This window comes from Phaethon aethereus, assembly GCF_964289735.1.
Source record: "Phaethon aethereus genome assembly, chromosome: 1".
In the NCBI taxonomy this organism is placed as follows: domain Eukaryota; kingdom Metazoa; phylum Chordata; class Aves; order Phaethontiformes; family Phaethontidae; genus Phaethon; species Phaethon aethereus.
In genome coordinates this window covers 204,925,994-204,951,720 of record NC_138575.1, presented here as the reverse complement: position 1 = coordinate 204,951,720, position 25,727 = coordinate 204,925,994, and the positions used below count along the sequence as shown (strand labels likewise).

The 25,727-nt window shown below is 37.2% G+C and overlaps 1 protein-coding gene across 1 annotated transcript in view; it reads right to left on the bottom strand.

Moving 5' to 3' along the window:
* The window catches only part of CWF19L2 (CWF19 like cell cycle control factor 2), an 86,094-nt gene that overhangs the window by 18,927 nt on the left and 41,440 nt on the right, over window positions 1-25,727 (bottom strand). Inside the window, exons 11-12 of the mRNA XM_082014221.1 lie at window positions 14,508-14,633; window positions 13,122-13,259 (exon numbers count right to left, since the gene is read on the bottom strand). Of these exons, the coding sequence (XP_081870347.1) occupies window positions 13,122-13,259; window positions 14,508-14,633 (264 nt within the window). The remainder of the gene's footprint in view (window positions 1-13,121; window positions 13,260-14,507; window positions 14,634-25,727) is intronic.

The window sequence follows — 25,727 nt, the reverse complement described above, 5'->3', positions numbered from 1 at the left end:
CCACAGATCACGTTCAAATTACCTCTACCACAGAGTCTCTACCAGCAACAAAATCATAGATCCCATTGCAATACTAGTGAATAACAGAAGATAACAAGGAATGCATAGCAGTTCAAGAAACCAACATCCCAGCTTCAAAGACATTAAATAAGTGCCTGGAGTAAGCAGGGTCTGAGGAAAAAAAAGTTATTTTAAGCATTTCAACCTGCCTGTGCAATAAAAAAAGCCTAGTCATTAATAATTCATGTCCAACCAGATGCTCTTTGAGCACTATACCCTTCGCTTGTTGAAGGAAAACAGTCGACAAAGTGGAAAAATGGGTGGTTACTTTCCTCCCCTTTTTCACACCTTTAGGAAGAAGTTTACAAGACCTTTATTCAAGTTGTAAGCCTAGTGCATCAACACACAATGCCATTATATTGCAGTCCTGAGACAAAGAGACCAAGTTACAGATGGTCACCCTATCCCTGAATCTTCATTTCTCGCCATGTTTTATCACATCCTTTAGATGACTTTAAAAGAGTGTTGAAACGGGATAAATTTTCATCTCTAAAAACAACAGTCATGAAAGGAATAAGAATTTTTTTGCAACTCCGCTATTCCCACAGTGTCATTCCAACACACCTCAAAACAGGCAAAAATATCACCCAGCAAGAATTGTGTGTTCCTACTGAAATAAGATATAATATGAATATAAGTTGAAAAATCCATTCAGCAATGTTTTCTGCCTTAAAAACAAACAAAAAACCACTAAAGACATTTAGTCTGCAATATTGGAATAGCAGCAATAAACATCACTAACACATTCTTTGCCAACAGCAGTGGAAAAAAAATGGTGGTTTCTTTTTTTAAGAGCATAATTCCTTAAATATGATTATCCCTCGAATCCTACAAATGCCAAAAATCAATGAGTCAGAACTGAAATAATACAAAATGTAGCTGCTACCATGGCAGACTAGAAAGTACTCTTCAACCGCTACTCTAAATATTGGCCTTTTTGAAAAGTTATTTGGGAAGAAAATGGAAACTCTCTCTCAAAAAATTTATACTCTTACTTTTACAATAAGGTGCCCAGCGTGTTCTGCCAATTGCATTATTGGCTATAACAAAACCTCTCCAAACAAGTTAAAGGGGAATTGAAAGAACAAGAAGAAAGTGTTCTCCAAAATGCCAGAAGGAAAGCAAGTAATCATTTAAAAACCGATTTCTTTCATACATATTTTCTTCCATACAAAAGACAGAGCTAGTACAATCCAAAGAATGAACTGTGCTGATGTATGAGATTCACTGGAAGGCTGCTCTTCCGCATCAACTGAAGCATCATACTGTTAAACGTGAAAGTTAACTCATTCTGGAAGTTGTGTATTTAGCTCCCTCGCTGTGCTGGATGCTGCACCGGCTGTATTTCAGGTGCTGCACAGAGACTGGAAAGCAGCAGGTAGTCACTTGCATATATCAATTTTAAGTCGGGATGTCCTAAAAAAACATCACTGCCCTGTCTAGAGGTAATATAAGAAATTCAGACATCTCTAAGACAATGCACCTGAAGTCCTTGTTTCTACCATTACTGGCCAACACCAAGAGCTAACTTAAAGAGGTGTTCTCATAAGACAGATCATCTCCACAGTCCCTTGCCTTCTCTTTTCCCATTTCACTTTTGTTCTGGGCTCATCTGCCACACTCTTCCTTCGTATGTGCCCTCTGTTTTCCAACTTTTCCTTCTCTTTTGGCAAGCATCGGTTAACCAGAGAATACACGTGTGGCTTTCAGACTCTTAGCAGCAGACAAAATCACATAGCCTCCTACACCTTATGATGTAATTGTACAACTGTGAAATTTCTACCATCCCTCTGACAGGGGATCCGTTTTCCACAACCAGGATGCAGTTTTGGTTTAACCAACAGGGACAGAATTAGTTTTGCCTGCCCTGGCTAAGAAAGGCCTGTAACACACAAACATTAAACAGCAGCCAGGGAAGGCATCCAAACTTCTTTCGGGAGCAGATAAAAATCATACTCATAGCTCTCATTTGGACACATCTAATGTGTGCAAATGTGGCCAAAATCCAAAACAAGGAGAGAGATGGCTAACCATTCAGCACAGGAATTCAGAAAGAGATCAGCATCTGACTATGCATAAGCGAGCATGATTTGAGAGAGGAAAAAATTATAATGCTGTATTTGCAGATGAATTCCTTAACATTATAATTAGCATGAATAACATGAATATATTACATGAATAATTTCATTATATAACATTCTTTTCATAAAGTAACTGATGTCTTTTGTCATTTTTTACATTACTGAAGCCAATAGGCAGTTTGGCATGGGGTTACCTCCAAAAGTAACTCTTGTAGATCTGTGTCAGGTACACTCCAGGGTCAGCCTCATTTTTCTGATAAGCATTCAGATTGATGGAACTGTATCTCACAGCTTGATTTTAAACTGATTCTCTTTTTCTTCCTGCTACAGTAAAACCTCTGGAGTCCTACACACTGCTGGGTGCCTACACACTCCACCTGAAGTGTGCTGCTGCTTGCGTCTCCTTTCTCTCCCTCTGCTGCTATTAGTCACTCTTCGGGTGCGCCCTTTGGAAAGAAAGCCCTACTAAAGAATTTAATATCATTGCGATACTGAAAGGAAACCTCAAGAGACAGAACCCTAATCATCAGGGACTATTCCTATATAACACCCTGAGAACGCTTCTTGCCCCTCTTCAAAGTACCGCTGAAATTTGCGGATGAAACAGGAAATGCCACTAAATGCAACTAGCATGGTAACAAAATATACCTGCATCCTTCTAGTGTGGGTTATTCTCAGCTTTTTTGTACATGTACTTTTCTGCTTATTTTCTTGTTCTCTTTTGTATGCAACTATTGAACTTCTGCTTTTCTTGTTTTCTCACTAATGCGATCATAGTTAAAGTTACTTCCATATAAGCTAATAAAAGTGCATCTGCTTGGCAAATTTGTGAAAAAAATTCTATAGGTTGTATAAAATGTATCAGTTTGGTTTTAAATTGTCATGGCAACACTGACGTCTTCAACTTTAAATGACAGTTAATATTTGTGGAATGTTGTACTCATAATGTATTTTGGGAATCTGCAATGAAAAATAATAATCTATTATTTTAGAATATAAACCTGAGTGACATATGAATACATCTCATCACATTTAAATTTATTCAGCATTTAGCACTTACTGTTTACAACAAAATCACCTCAGGAAACAGCTTTCTGATCTCAAATAGCATTTGTTCAAGCCAAATCAAGGTAGAATCTTATCATGTTAATTTTATTACAACTCCAATCTCCCTACGTCCACAGACACCTGAATTCGCAGGTTTAATTCAACATTTAATTCAGCATATAGGCATTTCCTAAACCTATCATCCCAGTGAAATATGTTGATATGTTAAACACATAGTATCAAAGGATTTTAACATATCAACGCACAGATTGCTTTTAAGGCCTATGACATTGACAGGAAAATATTATGAATCATGGTGACGAGCAAGGCAGAACTACCTTTGAGCAGCAGAAGTCAAGCAACAAACAAACAGCAGAGTACTGCTCAACAATTAGGGACCAAGCACCTTTTTGTTTCAGTTATTTGAAATGAAAACTGTAGATTTTGCTATAATTAGTTACCAGGACAAGATAAAACTTCATATGCAAGTCAATGAAATTAAATGTAAGCCAAACAAAATATCTTCAGCCACAAAATTCTGCTATTAAAAGTGTGATTAGCATTTAACTTTACAGTTATCCCTAACCATAACTTAAATGCCTAAAAAAGACTGTACGGCACAAGTCTTCATTTGCAACGTCTTGTAATTTTAACATAATTCATGAAGAATGCCAAACACTTATGCAGTCCTTCAATATGGGCTGCTTCTACACAGTTCCTCCTGTTCCCAGGTTTTCTTTCCCAGTCCAGCTGTCACTGCTGTTGATTTGTTTCCACATGCAGGAACAGCTTTAGCCTTGTGTCCACACAATATGCACAGAAAGTTGTTCAGTGCACTGAACTGAAATGTAGCAGAACGCAGAACAAGGTGTTCAAAATTAGTTTCTCTTGGGTTTTCCTTTTTTTTTTTTTTTTTTTTTTTTTTTACAGCAAACCACATGCACACTCAGGTCTTTAAGTAAAAAGCAACAGTGCATCAGGGCTTTGTTAGAGTTTTATAATGTCAATTAAATACTGTGTTAGAATTGCTTCACTATGTGAAGAAAGAGAAGAAAAAGCTTTATTACAAAATAGTAGCAGCAGCAACATTCTGCATTTTTCACTTTAGCTTTTTAAATGTTTCTAGATTATTATGTTGGTTTATGGTGATGGAAATGCAAAGATGTGCAACAGGCAGGTTTGCACAGCAAGTAAAAATGATAAGGCTGAAAGCAATTTTCCATTTTATAGACTTCAGAACAAGGAAAGGCAACATACAAATTCCCTTTTTGCAAACCTGTAATACCAGCATAACTCCTTCCTATATCCATAAACGAAGGTCAGTATTACTAATACAGTTCTGTATTTTTCACTGCTTAATTTCACGATATGGATTAATGCAGCGATTTTTAAATAAAATGTGTTTATGGCCAAAATTTAAATGGTGTGATGAACAACACAAACTAATCTTTGTCACTTTCTTTTAGTAAAACGTAATCGGAAAGAAAAAAAATGCCGTAGTAGAATTTATGTGTACAAACAGAAGGTAATTTCTATTGAGGTAATGTTCTAGAAATCAGTCTCTATCCACCCACAAGCATCTATTGACATAAGTGAAAGAATTACATAAGTCTTAGCAGCATGAATTTGGGAAAATGGAACTACTTAAAACAGTCAAGGGCAGAAGGAACTACAGACAGGTTACTTAAAGCTATCAGTAGTGAAAACCTAAGATGTCACACACATTTTTTTTACTCTAAAACTGGGGGGCGGGAGATCAGTTTTCAAATATTTTGTTGACTTTTTGTATCCTATAGTCATGCTTCTGCAGCAGTGAGACCCCAATCTGCTTTCCAAGCCGAAGAAAGTGAAAAGTAGAAATACAGTAACTTCAAACAGTTTTCTTTCTTTAGGCGTAACAATGAAATATGAAAGAACCAGACTGTAAGGCCTGCTTTTCTCCATATAGCAAAAAGAGCAGTGTTGGGTTTTTAATTTTCATTTTAAAAAAAGCTTTTTCATCACTGAAAATTAAATATTTGGGGCTTTTTCATGATGTTCATAAATTTGTCATAATAGCATGCATGGGATGGCTGTGAGAAAGGCTGTTATTTCAAACTGTTTGAGATAACTGACGTCCACATCACCTGCTGTGAGCAGAAGCCAAAAAGTGACAGGAGGTAACAGTCTCAACTACAACAAGGTTGTATTTAGAGCCACGACTACAAAAAGAAGAATGGGCAAGAGGGGAATGATAAATCAGAATTTGCTTGTCATCTAAATTTAAAACATAGGCTCAACAGGCAAACAAAGAGCAAGGAGATGGCATATTCCCTCCATCTGATCTTGTAGAGCTCTTGAGAAAAGGAAACTTTACAGGTGAGAAAAAGGCTTGTAATGACAAGTGTGGCTTGACCACAAGAGGTGTTTAGTCTGTGAATCTGAGTGGGAGTCAGGCATGAGATAATGTCATAGAGACCTTAATTTGCCAACCAGACGAAGGTTTCATGGACAGAGATTTTGGGTCTATACACTGACATTGCTTCCAAGTCTCATTTAAGAAAGTAAACCCTTTTATGAATTGTATCTTTCTATTTCAACATCCCCATCTCCCTTTACAAAACTGCAATTATGTCACTGTCTTCAGAGATGCAGAACAACTAGCCTGTATATCATTTGAAATACCATTAAAACACTAAATATCAAGAAAGTAATGCTCACATGGAGCGGAGCATTCAGTTGCGCAAGAGCCGGAAAATACGCTGGTCTGTCTTTCTCATTCCATTCCTATTCGTGAGAGCAGTGCCCGTTTCCTCTGTCCTCAATAGCCACGTAGCTGGAATTTTCTTTTTGGCATAGTCCGGGAAAGCAAGAAAAGACCTGGGAAAAGCTATGACGGAATTAATAGTGCTGCAGTCTATGGCTTGGTGGTAACCATGGCTGGCCACAGCCACAACTGCATGGGGAATTACACTGCTGGCTGGTCCAACACATCACAGGAGTAGGAGCAAACACACTGCACAAGACTAAGGTGATGAAGACAGGGAGGGTTTAGGGTCCTCTGTTCACATTGGTAAATTCACATTGGATTAAAGGTGGCAATAAGGGTGATTACACTGCATAACCAAAGATTTTTAAGGACTGGAGAGCCACCTTGCTGCCAGACACTGAACATTCACTGGACTGAACAAGACACAGACAATATGGAAAAGTATGATCTGACTGTAAGATAAAAGCTCTAAACCAAAACACAGATGTATTGGTTGTTATTATGCTAGCAGAGCCTGCGTAAGTTTGTAGTCTTAATTTCTCTTTTTCCTTGGCTGAACAGCCAGCAATTTTAAAACATTACTTTACATCAACTAACAAATGCAATATATTAAAAAAAAAAATCTTTTTGGTAATTCAGGCAAATTTTGATTGGTCTTCCACACAGACAGAAAAAGGCACCCAACTGGATCTAAGGAGGAGCGACCTATCAATTGTCCTTTTCCCCACAAATTATGTTGGCCTCAGATTTGACATTAGAACTTATAGAAGCAAAAAACACCCTGTAATGAGAAGCAATTGTGATCCTTAAAGTAAGATTGTTGGTAAAAGTATACCCTATATTTCATTCTTTAAAAGCAATCGCCTTGTCTACAGTAGATAACAACTTCTATCCCAGTAGCCACACCTAAGAAATCACAACAATCACTCAACAAAAGCAGTTCAGACTGATAAAATGAATGAAATTATTCAACAGAATTTAAGGGATAAGATCTCCCTTCTCCCATTCTATGTAGGATATAATTTATACACTTTCAGCAGTTTCCTCCCACTGCTCCTCTGAAAGATGACAGATTCATTTTTTTTTCCACTTCTCAAATGAAGGCACAAAGAGAGAGTAATTATGTGTCAATGTTGTGTACTACATTATCAAACCAAAACTGACAAAAGAGGTTTGGTTGCTAGACTTCCTGCTGGACAATATAACACCTTGCTGAATCCACTTAGAGATGCAAGATTTTTGAAGATTGTCTCACTGAGCCCCCAGATCATAACGTAGATACTCTCTATAGTATAGGTTTCTAAAGTACCTACAGAAACCGTCTAGAGTATCCATGATCATACTGAAATTTTTCAGACTGCTGCCAACACTTCAGTGCTAACACTGATCTTGCAATGCTGTGAGCAAGAATGCCTTCTACCTAAAGACGTGGAAAACTCAGGATACCTAGGAGCCAGTTTCTTAATTTAGGATCAAGAAACCATTACCACCTGGAGAAGACCATCACATTTTGTGGTGACAAGAGCTGGGAATCACCTGTACAAAAACTACCAAAAGCATTTCAGATTTTAAGAGAAAAGAAGAACTGGTATCTATGATGCTTATTTTTATGAAAGGTAAACAAAAATACCTTCAAAACCTCAATGTGACATTGCATGGGACTGAAGGACTTCAGCACCATGAATTAAAATTTGGACAACTAAAAATCCATTGCAACAGATTCCTTGTACAGCTGAAAGAGAACAACCTCATCTTGAACAATAAGTGACAAAAACATCTACTTCGAGCACATGCTCCAGCACACTTAGCTAGTAAATAAATAATATGGCTCAATCTTAAAAGCTTAGTTGAGACCTACCTATTCATTCAAGAAGCTTGTTCTAATAAAATAATGTGATGTTGCACACCTTTGCCTAGTAACAAAAAAGAAACATAGTACATAGCATCTCACCCAAAGCTTACTGAAATCAGTAGAAACTTCAGAGCCTACCCAAACTAAAATAAAGCAGTTGCATAAGCCAGGAAAAACAATACTTTCTTGTAGAATTATTAAGAAATTTTATCCTTCAACAACAAAAAAAACACCCAGCAAAAAAAAGAAACTTTAGAATGATACACACTAAGCTCAGCTGCTCACGCTAACCTGGTGTGATCATCTTCAATCTCCAGCAATGGCTAAAGCGTATGGGGAAAAGCATAAACAAAGTACATAGAACTGACGTTTCTGTTACACACTTGCAACTGTCAGAATTTCACTGTGGAAATCCTGAGCCAAATGCCTATCTAGTTCTCTCTATTTAATATTCACCAATAAAACTGTCTTCACAAAGTCGCTGCATCTTTTTTCCTCCCACTCACACTTCAGGCCTTCACAGTGCAAGTGGAGTAAACTCAGGGCAAGTTCTATAATTTCCTTCACTGAAAAAAAAAAACCCCCAAAAAACAAGGCTGAAGGAATTTTGTTTACTTAGGTTTTCTGCAAAAGGCTGCCGTTCTGTACCTTTGACGACAGGGTATGCTTTACGAGCTTGGGTAGCATTCAAGCTATGGGTGCACCATGGCTACTACAGTAGCCTTATATATTTTAAATTGGTCTTCAAATTCCCTTTTTTTCACAACCCCCAAAATTCTTTTTCTCTTTTTAATCCCACCAGCACTGAGATGATGTTTGCAGACTCACAATGACTCTCAAATCAAGCAGTAACAGCCTCTTGTGGTATATGCACAGTTATGGCTTTACTCTGCTACACGATTACCGTCAATTTGCATTCATCAGCCCTGACTTTCATCTGAATTTACTGCCTCGATACCTGTGGTGGGTTCCCTTTCTCCTTATTTGAGAAGTCTATAGCATAATCTCCTGTGTCTGAGCTAGACATCTTAATTCTTTTTATACACATAATGTCTTTCAGACAGCATTCAAAATAGGACAGATGACTCACACCACTAAAATATGTACGTCTCTCCAGCAACTCTCTAAAGTGAATCTTAAGAACCAGTTCAGATATAAGTTTCACAATGTTACAAAAATTCCAGCTTTGTATTTTGAAATTCTACATTTTACAATTTACAGTAACCTCTTATTTTTGACAGTCCTGAATAAGAAGTTGTCAGGTCATAAAGCATCCCTTCCTCCAGATGGTTTATGTATGTGTTGAAGAGAAGAGATTCCTGATGAATCCACTGGTAAACTCCTTTTATAATAAAAAATAACCACTTACTCCTGCCCTCTCTTTTCTTTTTAAAGATTGCCATTATACTTGCCATCTTCCGTTCCTCAGGATGAATAAAGATTGCGCTCAGCAGTTCATAGTTCAGCGTGTCACACCTGACTTCTTTCAGACCACTTAAGTGAGGACCATTCAGTTTTAGTCATTTGTTAATATTCATCTCAAATTCAAGTTCTTCTTAAAATAATGGATTTCTATAAATTTGCACTAAAATTCATTTTACTGACATGGTTAACTTGAGACAGTTTTTCACTTATTCCCTGTAAATAATGTCTCATGCAAAAGAATCACTCTGACCTCATTTACAGAGGATATTAATGCAAATAGTTCATTAGTTGTTCTGGCATACACTTATCTTTCCTAAATGCTCGAATTATACCTTGATCAGGTTTTTTCAACACCATATTCCTGCAGGCTTCTTGCTTGCGATGAGTTTAACTCCTAATTTTATGCTTTTAGCAAACTCAGAATAATAGCTTAAAGTAATTCCCTCAAGATAATTTTTCAGTCTTTCCTATCAAAGCTTACTTCTAAGCCTGCTAGGCTCACGCTCTTTTCCATTCTCCTTAATTGGACATGACAAGTACTTTCTAAAAAATGGTTGGGTTCTGAACTTGATTTTTCTTTTAACCTCCAGAAGCTGCTGTTCACCCACCCTTGGATTTATTTTAAATAAAAACAATTAAATAAAGTTTTATCCCGTGCTGGGAGGATGTTCATTCCCTTAGAATGTTTTCACCAGTGGTATACATGCACAGTTAGCACTGAGTACTAGGGAGTCCCTTATAACCTGCAAGCATTTTCTCTTTACGTACTCATTTTAAACACCCACTACATTGACTCCACATTTTTTCATAATTGCCTCTTTACTAGAAGTTAAACACTATATTGCATTTTCCTCTACTGTATGGATGCAGAAGTTCAGTTGCCAAAGCTAACCCTCATTTGTACAGAATCTTTGTTTTTAAAACAGCTACGTACTGACCCAGGCCACTTCTGCACCATTCCTAAATGGATTAAATTTAATAGAATCACAGAACCATTAAAGTTGGAAAAGACCTTTAAGATCATCAAGTCCAACCACCAATGCAACACCACCAAGCCCACTAACCCATGTCCTGAAGTGCCACGTCTGCATGTTTTTTGAACACTCCCAGTGATGGTGACACCACCACCTCCCTGGGGAGCCTTTCCAATGCCTGACCACTCTCTCAGGAAAGATATTTTTCCTAATACCTAGTCTAAACCTCCCCTGGCGCAACTTGAGGCCATTTCTTCTTGTTCTATTGCTAGTTACTTGGGAGAAGAGACCAACACCCACCAAATTTCACCATTATCCCAGAAATCCTTACAGTGCAAGTAACTAAAGTCTTTGAGGAACTGGCTGCAGGTACAAGAATGCTAACCAAAGATGTTATGCATACAGGATTTGGTTTTCTGTTTTCTTTACCTTCAGTAATTCTAGCTCACACCTTGTAGCAATAGGTACAGATGATAGAATGGGAGATGAGGAGCCACAGAAAGGAAGTAACAGGGGATACTCAGTCCAGTCTCCAATTAACATGTCTATCCATAAACCAAAAGCAGAGAGAAATAGCAGATGAGGAGGTACCACAAAAACTTCCAAATTGCTGAAGGACAGGAAAGTACATAAAGGCTGCATCGCTGGAAATGTGACCTGTTCTTATCCCCTTTCTCCTGAACACTCACGGTTAGACACAGAATACTGGGCTAAGTGAATCTCTTACACAGCTACTCTTGCATTAAGTGTCTCAGTCATCAAAAACTTGGAAAATTCACAGCATTTCAAAATTGAATAAAAAAAAAAGAACAAAAAAAATTACAAAGAAAAATTAACAGAATTTTCCCTTTGAAAACTTACAAAACTAAGTAGCATCTTTGATCTCCCTTCAAGGTTGCTAGTATTTCTTGAATTAATAATCATTACTTAATATAACGTCAAAAAAACAAAAACTAAACTAAAGACAACTGAACATGCTCTAAGAGTCAAATGTTATTTCCAGTTTTAAATGAAGAAACTTGAAATCAATAAATATATTAATACACAAACAATACTTTCCACAAAGTTTAGAGATTTCAGGGGCAAGCCAAGTACATTACTGTATAAATCCACACATGTTTCTCAGGAAAGTCCAAATGGCTTTTCATTTGAGTTTGGAAAAATTCAAGCAAAAAAATATTTCTCTTTTTGAGAGCACTCTCCACTATATCGTCACAGGGGCACTGCAAATACTTGCTATTACAAAATTCAGGATGCTCAAATTAGCCTGGTTTTATTTTCACATCTCTGAAAAGAATCAGAGCACAAAAGCAAACCTGTAAACTGTTCAGTGGAAGCAGTCACATGAAAACATCGGACTAAATACAGGCAAATTGAGCACATTAATACTAATTTCAGAAAGACATATTAATATTGATTTACAAGCTCACCTTCGATGCCCACATTTGAGTTAAAAATGTATTTTAAATTCCATTCCACTTATGTTTTAATATAGACAATTCATACACACACCCAGCAACCATAATTTTTCACAAAAGCTACCTCTTCTAAAGAAAATATTTAATGGAGACAAGACAATACAAGATGAGTAAGGTCCTTGAGAAAATGGCAACCATTTCTCTTTGTTATGCTTGTTATCATATGATGCAGACAGTACAAAGTTCTACTGTGTCTTGATATTTTCATTCAGTTGTAAATGTTTGCATGACAGATATGCTAGTTCATTATAGTTAATAGTCTGCACTATTACACAGGTTTTGAAGCAAAGTTTTATGGGTTTGGGTGGGGTTTTTTTGGAAAAGGGAAGGTAAAGAAGGAAATCAAATAATGGCAACAAGACGCATTTATTTAACTGGATCCCAAAGGCATTGTTTTTTGAGTATGCCAGTGGAAGGTAATGAGAACTTCTATCAGAAGCAGCTGAATGAGAAGATGTACAAACCACACTACTTCCTAAAGCTCTGATAATGTCTCCAGAAGAACTTTATGCCACATGGTTTATAGCATCAGGTTAAATACTTTCTACTGGGCACTATCATGGCTTTTCCAATTCTTTCAAGTATCACCTAAAGGAAGAGAATTTTAGAAAGAAAAAAACCCAACCAAAATCTACTCCCCAGGATCTTGTCTGACTTCCAGGTAAATGGAAGGACAAAATTTGTCTGTGATGATACTAATTACATGCTAACAAGCTTTTTCAAAACTTGCTCAGTGGTGCACAAAATACTGGACCAGTAACCTAGTAAAATTTGAAGCATGCTAGAGAAACTGTATGTCATAGCTATTGGAAATCACCTCTGTCAGACACTTCCATTTTAAGCACAGAAACGATCCTTTATTATTCATTTTGGATTATAGAAATTAGTCATCCCATTTGCAGTATCTGCCTGTGAGCTGGCCACTCTTTTAAGTGGAATCACTCATGGAACCATAACATATAAATCTGTGTGGCCTTGTAAGCATAAATTATCTCATTATCCAGGACATCCTGACGGAGTTTCAGGTAGTTTGCTTCAAATATCACTGATTCTTGCAACTTCTACATGGAAGATACATTCTAAACAGTAAGAAAACGCTGCTTTTATTTGTCACTAATTTGAGGAAAACCTGCTTTGTTGGGCATAGGTAACCTATTAACATACAATACACTCTAAAAGCGTTAACCTCAGAAACGTCCAATTCTACAGGCAGAGAGGAACAGCACAATCACTTTTATGAAGGAACTGAACATACCACATTTCCTGCATGCATGCAGGTTTCCATCACTTTGATAACATCTCCCAGGACCATCTTACAACAGACTTGATTATTATTCAAGACAATCAGACTTCACAACCTAAAGCAAGTTACCTAGAGCACCGATGCCTCATGTCCTCCCTGATATTCCTAATAATAAAATGCTTAATTAAAAAGCCAAACACATGACACCTTACCTTTGATGCCATACGCATGAACAGTGAGTTTTGATCCTCTGCTGTTCTCATCTTCTCATTTTTGACCAAATCCTTCAGGTTCATACTATCATCATCCTGAAAATACCTTACTCTCTCTTTATCTATATGAGTAGGGACCTGGAAACAAACATATTGAAAATAAATATTAACCTAGTGAGAAAGATCAACTATAAAATTCAGATACGAAAAATTTCAACAAGTTTAAAGAATCATGAATTAAGCTAAGCACAGCTGAAACGATTGGGCTTGCTGCTTCATTTGACCTAACATCTTCCACTTTCTTCAACTGCATCAGTAGGTCTATAAAAGCAGACAGCCTCTTCCCACAATCACTATCCTTAAGCTATCAGGGCTACAACATTACCACTCAGGAAAGATGTACAGTAATTCATTGAAACAGTTAATCAGCTCACAAAAATGGAATATTCCAACAAGCAATCTTCATTATTTACAGAAGCTTTTGAATTGTCAAGTCACAGGCACTACTAAAACACAGCAATTACAGACACTACTGAACACTTGTATAAATGTGGTACCTCTGCTGGGAAATGTTGCCATCTTAAGAGTACACAAGAGAACTGAATTTGTTCTTTAGGGCAGGACTAAAATAAATCCTGAAGGAGCATAGGAATGGTCATTAACATAAAGCAAGATGGCATTTTCCAAAATGGAAACAGCAGGACGATGGCACCAATTCCTCACCTTCTTGTGCCTTTCACTCCTCCATAACAGTGTAACAAACTGATCTGTCCTACTAATCAAGAACATAGTTGCTATAAATACGAGGTATTGTCATCTCTTATCACAAGATTGCAGTATCAGTTTATTTACTGCTGCAAGCAAATATCCTAAAAACAAAACACAGCTCCTGCCTCCAAGCTTCTCACTGTTCCCCAAACAACTTTGTTACAAAGATTAGGTCATAATTTTTACTATCAGCAGTAGCAGTATTTTTGATCAGGAGAAAAGGAAAGGAAAATTAGGCCCTGAGACCTGAGTATCTCAGTAAAATCCTTTTTATTTTGGAAATATGCACCTCTGCTTATCTTCATTATTTACATAACTTTATGTAATATAAACTACTTCGGTAAGAGACTGTGATAATTTGAAAAACTCACTTTTGCTTGAATGTGCATTTAAATAAGCCCTAAAGTGATCCCTAGGGAAACATAGTCTGAAAATAAACTTAATATATGCTTAATAAACATGTATTCTAACACTTAATTACAATCATCTTCTGAAAGAAACTTTTAAACTACCTACTGACATTCTGATAAGACACTCATATTAATGATGGTATCATAAAATTAAAGCTACAACATCATTTCAGAATTACACGTTAATACTCACATTTGTAAAACTTACCATCTGTCGCTTTCTCCGTCCTCCTTTTGGCTCCTGTGGTTCAGGTGGTGCGGTCACAGGCCATGCCCTTCCACTTCGATCTGTTCGGACAAGGACCACTTCTTCATCTTCTTGGTGGCTTGAAGCCTGTGTCAGGTTTTAAAATGTATTTTAAAACAGATGATACAGACAAAACCAAAAGAAACACCAAATCCACACTAAATAAATGTTTAAAATCCTAATGATTAAATAATAGTTTCTTTACATTTTGCATGTTCATTGCAATTCAAAGTAGACAGTATTACCTCACACCAGGTATTCTTTCCCCACATTCAAAAAGAACAGAATACTAAAAATATATTCAGCTAGTTAAGTGCAGGAGTTAACAAATCCTTTCTAAAAATAACAAAGTTGGTATTCTAGGTTCTTGCTCATAAAGCTTCATCCCCAGAAGAAATACAATGCTTCTGAAGACTTAAATAGATAATACTGAACTAATTTACACCATAACCATTATAACGGTGTGTTCCTGAAAACCATCTGAAAAGCTGTAGCACATTACCACTTCTGGGACTTTTGTGGATTGGGGGTATTGGGTTTTGTTTCTTTGTTTGGTGTGTTTTTTTCCTTTCAAAACTTGGCTAAAAAACTAGCCATAACATTAGCTATTGCTTTTCAACACATTCCATTAGTTCAGACCTTTCTTTCCTACACTGCATCTACCACCAGTAGAGATCACTTTTATCACAATGTAATACTGCAAATGTTTTAATCTTGATTCTAGGATATGCAGAATAGGAGGTACAAACAGTTCAACATAAGCATCTCTATAGTGAAGAAAAAAGGAGATGAGTAGATGTACATTGATTATTTAGGTCAAATTAAATTATAGACTGAGGCAGAAATGACAGAATTTAAATCATCTGTTTGTGTGTTGAAATATATGGAAACAGAAACAAGTGTTTACCTTTGGATGGCAAACACATTGAGTCTCACATAAACTACACTTGTACTTAATTATTGCTTCTACATACCAAAAGAAATTTGGGAATCATGAGTAGGATATATTCCAAACCTAACTAAACCAAGCTCTGGAGATGTGAGGTAAGAGGCACACACAGGACAGGGCTACAAGGGAAGCTTTCACATACCCTTGGTCCTCACGGTGGAATAGAACCACCAGTTCATCTGCTGGAAGAGCAACACAGTAGGGCACAAGCAACCCAGATTTTGAATGCATTGATGACAAGTATTGACACAAAAGCTGAACAAACTGACTAGGAGTGTTGCTCTATTGAATTTTCTACTCATAAATTTAAATACCAGTCTAATCAGGGATGTGGAAGTCAGCAGCTACCTTGGCTGCAGCAACCACAAGATATTGGAGATTAAGATTCTAAGTGAAGTGAGGAAGGCAAGTAACAGAACAAAGAAAAAATCCTGGAAAACGGACTTCAGTTTATTCAGGGATCTGCTTGGGTGGATCTCATAGCAGATGGTCGTGAATGACATAGGTGCCTGACAGAGCTGCTTGGTCTTCATGGACAACCTCCACAGAGAATGAGAAGGGTCCATTTGATCTGCAATTTGTCTAAATGGGGAACTTCTAACAAAGCTCAAAACCAAAAAGGAAGCTTAAAGAAGGTGGAACCCGAGAAAAGTTATCCAGGAGGAACACAGAAGCGCTTTCCAGGCATGCAGGGATAGAATTAGGAAAACTGTATCTGAAGCTGAAACTAGCAAGAGATGCAAAGAAGGGATTCTATGAGCATACTGGATATCCTTCTACAATCAAGGACAACACAGATCCACTGCTGAAAGAGGAAAGACCTAGTGACAAAGGACATGAAAGAGGCTAAGACACTCAATACCTTGACAGTTTTTACCAGCAAGATCTACTATCAGGCTTCTCAGGCCCCAGGTGCCTAGCAGCAGAGTTTGGAGGACAGAAGTACCACCTGCAGGAAATAAGGATCAACTTAAGGACCACTTAGGCCAACTGGAAATATGCTAGTTTATGGATCCAGATGGGATGCATATATTAAGTTGGACAAGATGTTTGTCCCTATCACACCTGAAAAGTAGTGGTGATTGGTGGATGTCACTGGAAAAACGTAGATGTATACAGTCACCTTCAAAAAGGTGAAGAAACAACACCTGTGGAACAACAGGATGATGACCCTCGCCTCAGTCCCCAGAAAAATTACAGAACAAGTCCTTGTAGAAGCCCCTTCCAAGCACAAGAACAGCAGCAAGGTCACTGGGAACAGCCAACAAGGATTTGTAAATGGCAAATCATGCCTGATAAATCTGCCCTCTCCAGTGAGACGACTGATTCAGTGCACAAGGAAAATACCAGGGATGTCGTTTACTTTGAAGTTTGCAGGTTTTCAATGCAGTCTCATAGTGGTTTTATTGCCAACTTGGAGGGATGTGTAGGCTGCAAGATGGGTAGGCAATTGTCTGAATTACTAGACTCAAAGAATAGTTGTCAATACTTCAAAGTCTAACTGGCATTCCTTTATAGTTTAATTAGCACATTGTTACAAATGCCATTCCTCAGGGGCTGATAGAGAGATCAACACAACTTCAACACCCTGGGCAATAGAACAGAATGCTCTCGGCAAGGTTGCTGAGACACCAAATAAGTGGGATGGGGACATGGTTGATAGACTTGAGGGTAGGGTTGCCATTCAAAGAGATCTCAACAAACTGAAAGAACAGGCTGACAGGAACCTCAAACAAATGGTCTTGCACCTGTGGACAAACTCATGCATTGGCAAAGGCTGAAGACAGACTATGGGGCAACTTCGTAGAAAAAGACTTGGGATCCTTGGTTGACAAGAAGTCAAAAAATGAGTTTGTGAGGCAGCTAATCACATCTTGAGCTGTGTTTCCCATCTTGTTATACAAAGTGATGAGAATTCTAGAGGCCAAAATGCTACCCTTAATCATGAACATGCAATTTGTTACACCAATTTACTACACACAGAATTGCAAAAAAGTAATTTTCAAAAGATCCCATAAACCAGTAAGACTACAGAGGGAAATGGGAAACTGAAATAAGCTTAAAGCATTCATACTCCCAAAACTGCTCTAGGTCTGGACAAAATACAGTAGAAAAACATTCTGAAATAATTTATTTTTTTAATGATACATGTCATCTTGAAACACAGCCAAGTGAAATAATCAGTTTTGTCAAATATTAAAAAATATAGAAAGTTATCCCTTCGCCCTTCTGTAAACCTAAACAGAAATTCTTGTAAATGTATTTTCAGATTAACACCTTCTGTATTATCAGCTAGGAGGTCTTCAGCAATTTTCTATGCTATATTTTAATATTTAACATTGTTATAGATACAAAATAGGCTTTAAGCAGTCTTCTTGTGTTCTTTATGTAGAACATAATACAACTGCTTATTACAATGGATGTAGAGCTTTGCAAGCCTCCCCATTGCCTTTGATTTCCTTGTAATCAACAGATATCAGCAAGAAATCTTTTATTCTTAGCAAAAAACAGTTTGCTTACTGTTATTCTTGAGATCAACGAGTTCTAACCTGTTCTCTCTAATGAGACAGAGCTAAATGCACATCTTACCAGCTAATTCACAGTTACTATTACCTGACAAAGCATGGAGACCTTTTTATGACCTATGAGCCAAAAAGAGAGATGACTATGTATTTTTTTTTTTAATATGCTTATTACAGGTGGTTCAAAACTTCTAAACAGAAGCTATCTGATCTAGAAATAGTACAATCAGTCAACCGAATCCTTTGTCTGACATACATCTGATATTTCAACTGAATCAAGAGAAATAGGAAACTAAACATTGTCATTTTCCTTTCATTATCTCCATCAGCATTCTGAACACAATTTTTTTTTGCAATATTGAAGTTCACAAGGTACCATGTCCCAGGATCCAAACTAACAGAAGACCGGATGCAGAACTAGTCCCCTGGTTTGTTTGAGCTTTTTAAACTTTCATTTCAAACTTGAAAGGCAGATCACTACTGAAAAGTTAACCCAAGATCCATGTCACAATGTATATAGGGATGCTATCAAAAAAAAAAGTGTATGTCCATTCTGCATTATGTTCCTAATCTTTACTTCAGTTGAAGGGGGGGGAAGAAAAAAAACAACAAAAAGTCCTATTAGCTATGACTGACAGTTTTTCTGAGATTATTTTACAAAGAGGAAAAACAGAACAGCTGTGGACACGTTAAATGCTGGATATCAGAAAGTTCACAGGGAGGACTTACCATTAGACATTAATACAGAAGGTTAATATGAAAACTACTGGTAATGTTGATTTTTCTTTATCAGAACCCAAGAAGCAAATTGCCAATTGCCTGGCATCAGTTCAATCTGTCAGCCAGTGACAGATGACTGATAGTAAAATCACTATCACTCATATGAGCACAGAGGAGGTCCCTCAATTTCCTTGTACAATAGGAATATTTTGCCAGTGTAAAATCATATTATATTGGGCATCCTCAGAACTGTAAGACCCAAAGCAAACACCTGCCTCAAGGAACCGTCTACAAGTGAGGTCATCTTAGTTTGGATGAAAGAGTGTAAAATCCTGAACTCCTAGTCTACCCTTCAGCACCCAGGATCTTATGGGCACCTAAATTTTTATCAGTGGAGTTCCAGAGTCATACCGAGTTATGCTTCTGACCATGCCCAAAACTGCTCCCATTTTTCCAAAGATGGATGGCTTGACATCTATTCTATATCTAAACCCAATCAGAATGCCAGGAGTAAGCACCCTTATCCCCGAGTTATATCTCTGGTTGACTTAGTTCAGATCCAGAGCTCATTAACACTCTTGAGTTCATTAAAAAGGGCTGTGGCCACAGATTTAATTCAGAAAAATACACCCTTTTGTACAAATATTCTGGAGCAATATCATTCACTCATTTAACTTCACTGCAGCTCAGGAAGATTACAAATTTATCTCCCATGACTTCTCTACCCACCAAGCAGAAGGAAGAGGAGGAGGGGGCCTGGAATACCTGTACAGCAGGAGTGCAGAATAGACATGGAGGACAGAATTTATCAGCAGATATGAAAATGAAGCACTATCATATAGCTCAGTGATGAAGGCACTCCCATGGATTCTAGCCCTTCAGACAAAATACCAGGGAGTGGAATGAATATATCCATTTCCCAAATGACTGCTTAAATGACACCTCAGCTATTGCAAACTCCACTTCTAGGTACTTACAGTTGCAGCTTACACTATTGCTGCCAGCTGCCTACAAGTAAAGCACAGGAGTGCTAAGTGCTGTTCCGTATCACCCCCTTCACGTGCCCAGGCCTCTGTCTTCCTATACTTCCATCTGCTCCCACCAACTACCTTCTCATTTGGAATGGAAGTTACTACCTTTTCAGCTGATGGACATCCGTTCAGAGAATGGACATCCTGTCAAAAGCCACGTCAGTTCAGCCCCCTCCATAACAGGGAAAATAGTTACATTCCCACTTCATAAGGGTGTTCTCAGACTTAAAGAAAGATATACATATATATATACACACACACACACACATATATATAAAAAAATAAAGAAGGTAGAAATTCTTCATCAGAAAAAAGTATTTAATTTTCTGAAAAGATTAAGAATAAAAAAAAGGTAAAAAGCTTAAGAGCTTCTTGATTACACTACAAAGATGTTTAAGAAAATCAGTTGATTAAATTAGAGCAAATAAAGGGGACATCACTAAATCAGGTGCTATTAGGACAGCCTTTGTCAAATTTTATAAACAAATTTATTAATCTCAATTTGAAGCTATTTTCCACCAAACAACTGATGTCAGCTTTACATCTGCCATCCTTGCCTAATGAAAGCTTGTCCCTGAAACCCCAATAAAGTCTGAAAATTCTGTAGATACTGAAGTATGCTTATTTCAACGGTTTAATTATATTTTTCCAAGAAAGTCACATGAAGGTAGAAGTTATGGACCACAAAGCTGTATAGGTAAGCCAAACTTCTCTCTTTTGTATCACCAAAAGCAAATCTCATTTTGCAAAGCAAACCAAGATGTCCAACACTGGTCTGGCTCCAATAACAATAATGATATTTTCAGAGAATATACATACAATTCATTCTCTGCCTAGCCTGTATTTGTGCTCAGGATTGCCCTGACCCTTGTGCAGGACCTTGCTCTTGGCCTTGTTGAAGTTCATGAGGTTCGCACAGGCCTACCTCTCAAGCCTGTCCAGGTCCCTCTGGATGGCACCCCGTCCCTCCAGCATGTTGACAGCACCACTCAGCTTGGTGTCATCTGCAAACTTGCTGAGGATGCCCTTGATCCCACTGTCTATGTCATTGATGAAGACATGAAAGAGTATTGGTCCCAACACAGACCCCTGAGGGACACCACTCATCACCGATCTCCATCTCAACACTGAGCTGTTGACCACTACCCTCTGGATGCGACCATCCAACCAATTCCTCATCCACCCAACAGTGCCTTCCTACCCAAACAATTTTATGATTCTATGTTGTGGGAGACTGTGTCAAAAACCTTCAAGAAGTCCAGATGGATGACATCCATAGCTCAACTTACAAGCATTTAATTCCTTTTTAAAACATCCATCCCCAGATTTAAGTGTCTCCACTAAAATTTTTAAAACACAGACACATTTCAAAAAGGATGCCGTTGTTGAGCAGCCTATTATTTTCCCAAAACGAATAGAATTCACATGGTGTTTTACAAGTCAGAAAAACAGAGTTTATGCACCTTTGAAGACAGGCTCCAAAATATTACATCCTAACAACAGTTGCACTTTCTTCTTTCTTCTTGTTTCTGCATGCCAACACACTAACATGCAGGCAGTAGAAGAGTATCTTCTGGATCTAAACCATGGAATAAGTTGGGGTAAGGGCAGAAACTTAGTAAAACAGAGCTGCCTCTGTGCCCACTCAAATGTTTCTCCTTTCTCTTAATGCATCTGATAATCAAATTCTTCACTATGTTTCCGTCCTCAGGAGGGTCCACTGTTTCCCTTCAAATATTACATTCCGTGTAGGTTGCTAACAAACTTAAAACACGTGGCTGAAGATCAAGCAAAAATATAATACAGTAATCAAACACCTAAACCCCTTTTTTTTTGTTTTTTTCCCCTCAAAATGCCTTTCATAGACTGAGAGAAGAAAAATGACCACGTCTGCCTATAAATTATGATTAACTTCTGACTTAGAAACATGATTTTGGACATTCTTTTGGATTGTTTTTAAGTAAAAGTATCATGTTTGATACAGATATCAATAGTTTATTTCCACGCTTAATGATCATCTACATAAATAGGCATGTTTCCTTCCCACCTTTTTATTGTTTAAAGGTGCTCTAGTTCTGCCTCAAAAATCACTTTCTCAGCTTCCCAATAAATGTCATGCTGTAAGGTCCTTCAAAGTTGTCTATTTATTCTAGCACTAAGCAATTCACAATTGAACATATCACTAGAACATTTCATTATTTTAGTATGATGTAAAACTCGGTAGCTGCCACCAAACACTAAGCAGCTGTTAACCTGCTGTTTTAGAAGTAGTCCTCTCTACATATGATCTTTTTTCCAGGTGAATGCTCTGATCTTGGAGATGCAGAATGGTTCGAAAACCAAATAAACTTACAGTTTGTGGAAAAAAAACAAGCATTATACTGGAACATATACACAAGATGTATACTAGTATAAGCTGACTTGTGTGGGAATACTTCCATTTTTCCACATGCAAGACTTCAGATGGCCTTACACCCTTTTTGGAGTATTACACTCCAAGAAAGATGCAAACAGGAGAGAAACTGGAAAAAAGCAAGAATAATGGCTAATATGACACGGTACAGTAACACCTATGTGCCATTTGCAGCATAGCACAACAATGGAGTAACTACATTCTTTCCTACTAACAAACTGTGAAATCATCCACGAGACCTTACAAATATTCCCAGGAACTGTTACCGTCTTTCATAAAAGAGGCAATAATTATCTTTTTGTGCTTTATATAGAGATTCACTTGAGTCTGGATTTTTGCTTCTGTTTTAAACTTGCTTTTAATATCTGGAGAGTGTATTATTTCCTTGTGCAGTGGCATGGCATTACATAGCTTACTTTAAACCTCTCAAGTTTCTGAATTAATGACGTATCTTATTAAATAATTATTATTAACTATTAAATACATTAAGCTATATTATAAACAGAAATGTTGGTGATAGCAATATAATAATTATTTGTTAATAATTATAATCAGATAAATATTATGGCTATATAAGTACAACATACATTTAAAAAATAGGTATTAAAGGTTACAAGTTGAAGCTGGAGAAGAGGCTCAGTCACTATCCCTGAATCTTGTGATGACTGCTACACAAACAATATAATTTACAGTCTGAAACGAACAACGATAGTGTGTATTTACAGAAGGAGAGGGGAATTGTTTGTTGCCATTAATTAAGGAACATGAATTTTTACTTTAGGCCAATTAAATATGCACAGTACACGGTTGTTCTCACCAAACGTACAAATCGCTATACAGGGATTAACACCCAACTGAGAAAAACAAAGCAGACAAGTCTGTTTTTGAAAGATAAATGCTTTAAATTAAAAACATAAATAAATAAAATGCAGCTCTAAAGAAGATTTTTGAACTCCCCAGAGATGATGTCTGTTCCATGATCCAGGAGGAGGAGATAGAAAAGCTCTGCCACCAGGTGCACAGCTTAATATGAGGAACAGACACTGGAGTAGCTGTACAAAGGGGAGTAAGCAGGCCAAGCATCTGAGATAGGATCTACTCAATTGGAAGTGATTTTCAATGTTAATAGCTAAAGAGAATAGAATATATTTTACCAGTCAGTATATTGTGGGATAGAGAGCGACCTGAGCTAGGAAAAACAAGCATGTTTATTTTAATTACTGAGCCAACAAAAAGCTGCATGCTGCGTGAGTTGAGAGCTGTCTGCAGCCGTTTACCGAGAGCTACACAGCAGTGGTACAAGCACAGTGTAATGAACAGTAACAAAGCTTAGCAGCAGTCTTCCGCAAGGAACAAACCTCTAAAGCGAAACACTATGGACAAATTAGATGCTGGACTAAGCATACCACCTGTTTCCTTTCACTTATAGTCTATGGCCAATGGAAATGCTTTGAATATTGCCTTATTCCTTCACTGGAAAAGCCTCTCCTTATATTATAAAACCAAATTAGTGTCTAGGAGACATCCAGCACTTCTCAGCATGCTGGACGTAGCTATTTCTTCCATCCACTATCTGCATTCTTTTCAATTATTCTTTCTTCTCCCATTTCAATTATCCTTTTGTTCAGTTCTCAGGGTGCGTTTATGCATGATCACCGCAGTTACCAGGAGGACAAGTCAAGTCAATCCTATTTAAGAAGGAGCAGTCGGCTTCCTTCAGTGCTGCCTACTTGTAAGGACATGTCTTATCAGTGGAGTTCAGTGTACCTAGAGTCCTCACATAACATGTTTCAAAGCATCTAAGCTACCTTTCAGGGTCTGCCATTTGTTGTGAATAATGGAACTGTCAAGTTCAAGTTAATGCCCATAAAATCAGTAGGTAGGCCATTCTCCATAGCAAGACCAAGGTTTGGATCTCACAGCAAGATGAAATTAAAATGGTCACAGGTCTGTGACAGCAGTATACCAGATAAAAGTTGTATTTTTGATTTAGGTTTCTTATAGCAGAAAAAAAAAAGATTAAGGGAAATGGCAGCATGAAGCAAGAGCAAACTTCAACCTAGGTTAAAAATTTAGTATTTCAAGAGAGACTCAGTAAACATAGTAATCTAAGCATCATTATTAAAACTTCAAAAGGGATTAAGCTAATATAGAAATTAGATTTAAAAAAAGGTTTACAAGATCAAAAAGTTGGTCTGCCATAATCAGGGCCTTGCACGTAACAGTGATAAGAAGCATTAGAAAGTCTAATCCAGGCTGTAACACAGAAATGAACTAGCCTACATAAAAGTATCTTCATCAGTTAGTGCTAGGTTTATGTATAAAGCATGAGACTAAAAAAAAAACACCAAAACCAACAACAAAAACCCCATAGTTCCTATTTATAAATGAAAACATTCATTACTATAAAAAGATTAGGTACTTCAACCACTAATTGTTTGGTCTCTATCCTTTCTTTCCCCCAGTCAGCAAGTGACACGGGTTAATATTATTAAAAAAAGGTATTTTAGCTGTTTATTATTATAAACTGTTTATTACTCAGAATAACTAACCTGACCTTCTTACTCATCTCCTCTTTATATTAAATGCCTCCAATCATCCCACCATCCAAAAACCTTTCTATTCACTCTCAGTACTTATTTTCTTAGAGCATCTCTGACATAGGACGATCAAAATAGTATCTCTTGAGTAGAATGGACACACATACATACCTCAAATCAAATTCATTAAGAGCCATACTGCTAGTCTGTGGAAATAAGATTGGAACTAGCAATGCATAACTTACAGCAGCTTGTAACACGTCCAGTGATGTGCCTAGTAATGCGGAAAACTAAAGTGACTAACTTAACAACAGTATTGGATGTCAGTAAGCCACATAACTTTGCAAATACAACTTTAAAAAGAGATCTGAAGATGCAGTTTGATATTTTAAGTTGTTAGCTACACTTTGAAATGGTTAGTCACTATAGGTATGGGATGTAAGAAAATTAAAAAAAAAATACAATGATAAGAAGGCTTGCTTCTAGAGCAAGAACATCTGATACAAAACATATAAAAAATTAGTAACAAGTAAATATAAAAGTCTAGTAAAAATAATGCAAGAATTTTCAAAAATGTTCAGGTCTCAATATTCACTATTTAGAAGAGAGATTTACCCTGTTCCTGGTATATGAGGTATTTTCAGAAAGTGAGGCATCAGAAAAGGTAATTTTACAAACTGAAAGCAAGAGATTAATCCAACCAAAAATGGTAATTTAGGCACATGACAGAGCTTAATAATGCATTTTTATTAGAAAGAGAAGTAGTCCAACCTGAAAATTATTAAAGGAGTATATGTAGAAAAGGGTCTTCAAGGGAAAAAAAAAAGCAGAGGAAGAATGTGGACAATGAGATGTTGCAGAACAAAGATTCAACTCCACATCCTTTTAAGCTTCTACGCATGTATATCCATACCCTCAAGCTATTAACACTTCTATTACTTTGGGAGACATCACAAGAAAGCCAAAGACTTGAAAAAGCAATGAGCCTGTAACATCATCTTACCTA